Genomic DNA, 7,749 nt, shown 5'->3' with positions numbered 1-7,749 from the left:
AGCCAATCAAATAGCAGCACCTGGGCTTACAAATAGGGTTGCATATGAAGATAGTGTAGTATGTGTGAGTAAGGTAGGTTTAACGCCATATTGCAGTATTCCAGTTATATCACGGCGTGTCAGCTTACTGTGGGAGGAAAGCCCGAAGTGATAAAGGTCTTAGACGTTTACTACTTTGGTGAAATCACGAGAACCTGACAGACATAGAATCATAATACGGGCGAACCGAGATTCCAAGCCACAATCACGGGTTTTCTTGCGTGCCCAAGGGAGGCAACTCTGCACCGCGAATTGCGGCGCCAAAGACGACTGAGGGACCCGTGTAGGTTGCAAATATACAGATAGTGTTGCATATGCAGCAAGTGTTATATTGTTAGTGAACGTAAAGAGTTGTGTTTGTGAATATAACGTTGATTATGTAGACAGTGTTTATATACTCACAGAAAAAAATAACTGTGCTTCATATAAAATTAAAATAAAGTTATTCTGAAATTAAATAATGCATCATTCAATACATATTTGTGAAGACATCTCCCCGAGTTAAAGGTCGTATTTCATAATTTGCACGTGCATGTTAATGGACGGTGTACAATTTGGGTGTTTGCGTGTTTGTTAGGAGCGTTAGTTTGATACTCACACACGTGTCTTAAACATTTGTTTCACCATCGATAAATAACGCTTGCTCAGTCCTGAAGATCAACACGACGTTGCCAGATATTTTAATGTTCATCGAAACACAATATCATCTCTTTGGAGGTCAACAAGACAACCATATTCGGTTGGTGCATCTACGGAATCGATACCAAACTGCCACAGTAACAGCTTGGACAATTCCTGGGTTGAGACAAATTCGTTGCAGAAATGTGCGCAAGCAGTCGAGGGAGCATGACATCCAGTCCCGACATCCAGCGGTTCGCCCATTTTCGTCACGTCACCGTCAGCCACTCCTAGCTTGGTGCAGACAGCATATGTGGTTCGGAAGACAAGGCTGGGACAGTATACTGTTCACAGATGAGTCCAGGATTTCATATTGACAGCTCTGGTGGTCATGCACGAGTCTACAGGCGTCCAGGGGAATGTTAATTTAGCGACGCTTGCGTCACTCAATGTCGTCAGTTCTAGGATGGGACCGTTAATGATATGTTGAATGGCGAACGCTACAACGACGACAACGATCGAAAACTTGTTCTACCTTTTTTCAAATGCAGGTACGTAATGTCACTTTGCAGTAGGATAATGCCCACTCACATGTTGCACGTGTTGTGACATATTTTTTGAGGCAGCATGTGATTGCTGATCTGCCCTAACCGGCTGTTTCTTCAGACCCATCCCCAATAGAACATGTCTGGGATTAAATGGAGCTACGCCTACGAAAGGATCAGAACCAGCCGCTAACGCTATTTGAATGATCAAATATTATATCGTTATTTTGTTATCACATTAATACCACTTTACATGACGCACAGTTACTTTTTCCCCGTTAGAAAATCAAGTAACTGTACGAAGTGTTATACAATGACAGCAATGCAGAGTCGCGTGTCCTTCACAACGACAACGTGTTAAGTGTGAGTCGGGTTTAACGACGCTTTGAACAGTATTCCAGTTATATCACGGCGTGTCAGTTTGATGTGAGAGGAAAGCCCGAAGTGATGCAGGTCTCAGACGTTAACCACTTCGGTGAAGCCCACGAGCATGGGTATGGTGCTGACAAACCTAGAAACATAATTGGGGCGAACCGGGGATCGAACCCTCAATCATAGGTTTCTGGCGAATAGAAACATCGGGATTCGCACCACATTTATAGGAAACAACTTGTTAAGACAACCCAGGCGTATTCGTTACTAGTTTGCTGAGGAAGTAGATTCGTTGACCTTGTTCACTGGGATGGCACATGAATCGTGACAATTTCCGTATCAGCCATGCCATCAGAGTAGTGTGACATATACCAGTTGTAACCATAGCAAACGACATCATTTCAAGTGAGAAGAGCTATTGCTTAATGCTATCATTCAAAATATTAGAGTGAGTGAGTTGGGTGTAACGCCGCTTTTAACAGTATTCCAGTTATGTCGCGGAGTATCTGCTTAATGTGGGAGGAAAGCCCGAAGTGATGCAGGTCTCAGAGGTTTACAACTTCGGTGAAACCCACGAGCAGGGGTATGGTGCTGACAAACCTACAAACATAATTGGGGCGAACCGGGGATCGAACCCTCAATCATAGGTGTCTGGCGTGCCCAAGGGACGCAACTCTACACAGCGAATCGCTGCGCCTTAGACGACTGGGCCACCCCTAAACTATAAGTGGTATCACAAATCACATATGCCAGTTGTGACAAAAGTTACAATCAGCAGCAGCACAATGTTACCACTTGAATAGGTGCCCCACATGTCAGCCCGTCTGCCTACAACCGTCAATACGTCCCTGTATACGGAATTTGGATATGTGCTGTGGAAATGTTTGTTTTACAGGAAATTTAATTAGAGTGAGTGAGTTGGGTATAACAACGCTTTTAACATTTTTCCAGTTATATCACGGTGTGTCGGCTTTATGTGGTAGGAAAGCCCCAAGTGATGCAGGTCTTAGACGTTTGCCACTTCGGTGAAACCTACGAGCACGGGTATCGTGCTGACAAACCTAGAGACATAATCGGGGCGAAGCTCGATTCGAACCAACAATCAACTCTGCACAGAGTGATGAAAAATGGCTTCAGTCATTGTCCCATATCATGAATTGAGCCCTGTCCTTCGGCGTTATGATCGATTGTTTAACCACAAGACTATCGGCGCGCATCTTTTCATCAGTTGATAACTAAGACATCAGTACATTGAGGCCCTAATTTACGCTAAATTGTAAGTATTCCAGGTGAATCATAATAGGGATACCATGTTACACGCTTTAATGTCTTACGACAGCTGGTACATGTATTCCCAGATCGATATATGCAGCGGGTGTGTGAGAGAGGGGCCGTGCTAAAACATGTAAGTGACAGAGTGTAGCCAACCGGGTGAATCGATAAAACATGGGTGGTATACACGTACGAGTTACCTCCCTTTAAACTTTTCAAACATGTTTATCTTGCTGTCAGAGCTGCTTTAATGAGTTTCAGCCATAACATGGCGTGTCTGCGTTGTACTGGAGTAAATGTAAACATATACATCATGATTACAGGATCTATGCATGCATAAGGGACGCAAAAAAAAAAAGTAACTGTGCGTCATGTAAAGTGGTGTTAATGTGATAACAAAATAACAATATAATATTTGATCATTCACCTCACTCACACATACTACACTATCTTCATATGCAACACTTTTTGTTAGACCAGGTGCTGCTATTTGATTGGCTGATTGTGAGACCTGACTTCTACGGGACAACTTTCGCTACATTCATTCGTTCATATTTCGATCACAAGAACTCAATTTGTGTTTTCGCTGAGAATTGCAACTAAACGAAGGAAAACAAACTGCAATTATTTTAATTTGTTATTTTTACTGAAAGGAGTTTAGACAATAAATTATATGAATATGTAAATGCAACTGATTATATATTTCGCGGAACGAACATGCAAAGTTTACATGGTTCATTGTGACAGAATTCGAAGGATTATGATTGAGCCTACACTGTAGGACTATTTCAACACAATTCACAAAATACAAGTTACATGTCACAAAACGGCAAAGCTGGAAACAAAATTCTTTCCAAAACTGTCTGAAGAGGACTGGAGAACATTACATTGCCCGCTATCGCCCAACTCCAAGTTAGATAAAAGTTTATTTTCTTAAACATTATACACAGAACGTCAGGTTGAACGTTATCTTTACGATACACAACATCATAGCAAAACAATTTCTGCAGGTGCACTTTGTGACCCCTAAATAGAACATTAGAAGCCAAACAAGCTCGCTATCGGCTGCGTAAGCACCGTTGTTACGTCTACTACGCACTTGTGCTTAGACAGGGTTGTAGTCAACAGGGAATTAAGATTACGATTTGTTTGAACTGGTAACTGATAAGACGTTACTGCATCGTTACATCACTAAGATGTTCAACAAGATATACCTTTGTCGTTTATCTTTATTGCCTAAAAGATGATTGATAAACTACTTTCAGAGCGTCGTGACCGCACGCGACACGTGGTATACTGTATACTGCATGTGGTGAAATGATATAATCACTCATTACTACGGCACTCTGCCTGTTTTTTATTTTGCTGTTTGACCTCACAGTCGGCAGTATTCCAGACTCATGATGGCTGCCTGTTAACAATCAAATCTTGGTGCGGCAAACCAGTGGTTGATAGCAGGAGCCTCGATCAGTGGCATCAATCAGTCAAGTAAGTGAGTTTTTCAAAACGAGCAACAACGTGATTATTATTAATTCTTACCCTGGACTCCACGGGGTACATAACCACAGAGAAATGTAGGGTATCCAGACAGTGATATATTTTCACAACTTCACGTACAAGGGGAAGTGACCTACTTTTATACGGAAATATCATCGAGCGAAACTAAATTTTTGAAGCTTTACAGACAAATTACAAATTGTATCAACTCAGTATTAACTCAACACGCTGGTGACTATGTATCTGTTTTTCATGGTGTCTGGAGGGATATATGTGTGTGGTATGTATCGGTCTTCACAACATAATTTGGCATTATATTGAACTGTGCTTAAATTCGTATTTTGCATTAATAATTCGCAAAATTTACAATTTATATCAAATGTTAATAAGCATAAGCTTAATCATTATTATTTGTTCTGTGTGCAGGTCTGTCCTCTGTGACAGCTGACTACCCACACACCGTCACACGTGTTGGCGACGATGTTAATATAACCATGAACCCAGCTAATGTCAGCAAAACATATTTCGTATGGAGGAATGGTTCGATAAAACTGTTAGTGGTCGTGCCTAAGTCACACCGTGTAGAGGTACTCAACAGCAGTCACACCGGCTACATGACCAGGATCAGATACACAGGGGAGGACTCATTATCACAGACCGGACAGCTGAGGTTTACCATCTACAATGTTACTGTACAGGACGCTGGTTCTTACTCATGTCAAACAACCAGTCATAAGATGGTACCTGGATGTAGACAGGTCCTCGTTGTATCACGTAAGTATTACGTGTGATTAACAGAAGAATATTCCAAGAAATGAAAGTGCATTAAGCTGCATTGCGGTAATAAATACACAATACCAGAAAGTAATCACTGGTAGCAGACCCTCTATTGGGAAGAAAGTAAAACCGTTAGAAGTATAAAGATAGGAGTGGTATATTACTTTTTAATGTTTCATACACCTTTGGTCAGGAGGGTTCAAGTATTTCGCAAGGCAGCTCATGTTCGTCACATTCATCACTTGTGCCTCGCAGTTGTGTCACGGGAAATGTGCCATGGGAATTATCACTTTCATTTGTAATTTTAAGATTTCAAAACCTCCTGCCATTGGCTACAAAGGAAATTCCATGGCATAACATAATGAAGAAAAGAACTGAAACAATTTAATTTGAGTAAAGTGTAATGTTGGAATACTGACATGATTTGGGGTAATACCCTCAACGGTTGTTGGTGATAAAATATAGATGAAACGAGGTTCGAATATTACAGTATAATGGTCAAGACATCATGATATAACATTGTTTATTTGAACTCCATTTACTAGATATATAAAACGACACAATTCTATGGTCCTGGTTGACTGGTTTATTTTGAAATATTAATATTTTAACAGAGAAGCCGACCACACCAAACATCACAGGACCTCCCTCAGCTGTATCAGGTGAGAATGTCACCCTGACATGCTCCTCCTCCTCCCAGAGTCTGCCCCCGGACCACCCCCCACTGAACATGACCTACACCTGGATGAGGAACAGGACCCTGCCGGAATCTGGTGACGGGTCTCACACAGGCGGAGATGTCCTGACAATAACCCACATCAGCAGAGAAAACCAGGGATACATCTACACCTGCCAGGCTGTGGAGGAGGGGCTGGAGTCTGACTGGAGTCACGGACATGTACTGGAAGTTCAGTGTGAGTAAGAACTTACCTTGTTTAAGGTATGAGAACGAAGTATCTTATCTTTCCAACTGTGGTTCTGAGCTACAGTTTTGTGAGAACTGTATTTTCAGAAGCATTGTGCATTGTTCATAATAACGTTTATGTTCGGAAGTATTTTCAAAGTATGTCGGCGGGTCGTGTCGGGATAATAGACAACAAAGTCAAAATCAGCTGTGAAAAGTTTCAGCTTCATATTCATTGCAGTTTCAGAAGGTATATAGAAAATTCATGATCACTATACAAATATGTTCACGGCACCTGGATATGTTGTCTAGGGTTTTAAATATCAATGCAGACTGAAACTTTACTGTCAGCATTGATGTTCATATATTTCCAGCATATATACACAGGAAAAAATACAAACACTAAGTTATATTGATTGCACGAAATGTGATGTCATCACAAGACGAAGCATACATATTTATCAGTCTGGTAATTTGAGAGATGTTTACGGTGATGTGAGGTGAGGTGAAATGGGGTTTAACGTCGCGTCCAAGATTATTGTACTTATATAGCGACGTGCATGGACGTGTGTGTGTGTGTGGCTGCTTGTACTAGGCCGGACTGATGCCGATTTATATTGCTAGCCCACTGAGATACCATGCCGCAGATTAACATGAATACCCCAATCAGACTCAGTATACTGACTCCGAGCCGACCTGTCCTTATTTTAAGCCCTTAATGCCGAGCGCCTGACGGGGTAACAACAAGTACCATCTTCTAACGTCTTTTGGTATGACGCGGCCGGAGATCAAAGCCCGGACCTTCCGCTCTACCACTTGACCACGGAGGCGGTCTAGAGATGTTTACATTTTTAGATGAGTTATGAGCATGGTAAAGCACAAATCCAAAATCAAGGAAAAAAAAAACATGTGAACCATTAACCAACTAAACATATAGCCAATACCATGACATGTTAAACGAACATTGCTGAATAGCATATAGTGAAACCTCAGTCCAACCTCCATTGAGCGATATCTCGAGGTACATATTCCATATTCATACACCATTTATGGCCGTTAACAATTTAAATGTAGTCTCAACAACAATATATTAATACAAGGAGACGGCGTTTTTAATGGAACTGTTTTAAGAAGCATAATTTAAAATATGGTATACTGTTGTTCTTAGCATATCTATTGCACGTGTTGAAAATCTAGGTAGAAAGGATGTATTCTAATTCACAATGGCTAAGTTACTATGCTAAATCGTCCTTTCTACAGACCGATGTAGTGGCCCTATAAAACTAGAGCTTGAAATATTCTCTTTAAACACCTTTCATTTACCTTCTCAGGTATGCAAACTTTCCATTGTAAACCACTCCAGACACGACTTATCTATAAGATCTGAAATAAATCTTGTCACTGAACATGTGACGCCAATGACGCAAGTATCTGACGCTAATGACGCCGTGCTCTTCCTTTGACGCTTGTGATAGGCGTGATGGCAGTCACTGGGCCACGATATATCAATCTTTCAACTTTCAATCGATTGAAAGCGTCACTGTAAACCACGGCCATGCCACATTAACACACACCCGCGTTGAAAATGCAAATTCCGTAACAAAATAAACATGTATTAGATCATAAGCAAACTTATATCTCTTACCTAATCTTGACTTGTCAGTTGTGCGCTAATGTTATTATTTATCGCCACGTTTACTCCTGTTTCAAAAGCAACAGTTTTCC

The 7,749-nt window shown here is 41.2% G+C and overlaps 1 protein-coding gene across 1 annotated transcript in view; it reads left to right on the top strand.

The window, feature by feature from the left end:
* Positions 1-4,804: 4,804 nt before the first annotated feature.
* The window catches only part of LOC124117855, a 56,946-nt gene continuing 54,001 nt past the window's right edge, over positions 4,805-7,749 (top strand). Inside the window, exons 1-2 of the mRNA XM_048398602.1 lie at positions 4,805-5,117; positions 5,735-6,034. Of these exons, the coding sequence (XP_048254559.1) occupies positions 4,838-5,117; positions 5,735-6,034 (580 nt within the window). The 5' untranslated portion in view covers positions 4,805-4,837. The remainder of the gene's footprint in view (positions 5,118-5,734; positions 6,035-7,749) is intronic.

This window comes from Haliotis rufescens, unplaced genomic scaffold (genome assembly GCF_023055435.1).
Source record: "Haliotis rufescens isolate VD_foot unplaced genomic scaffold, xgHalRufe1.0.p SCAF_18, whole genome shotgun sequence".
NCBI lineage: Eukaryota > Metazoa > Mollusca > Gastropoda > Lepetellida > Haliotidae > Haliotis > Haliotis rufescens.
The sequence above is the reverse complement of the archived record's forward strand: the minus strand, read 5'-3'. Positions and strand labels throughout refer to the sequence as shown.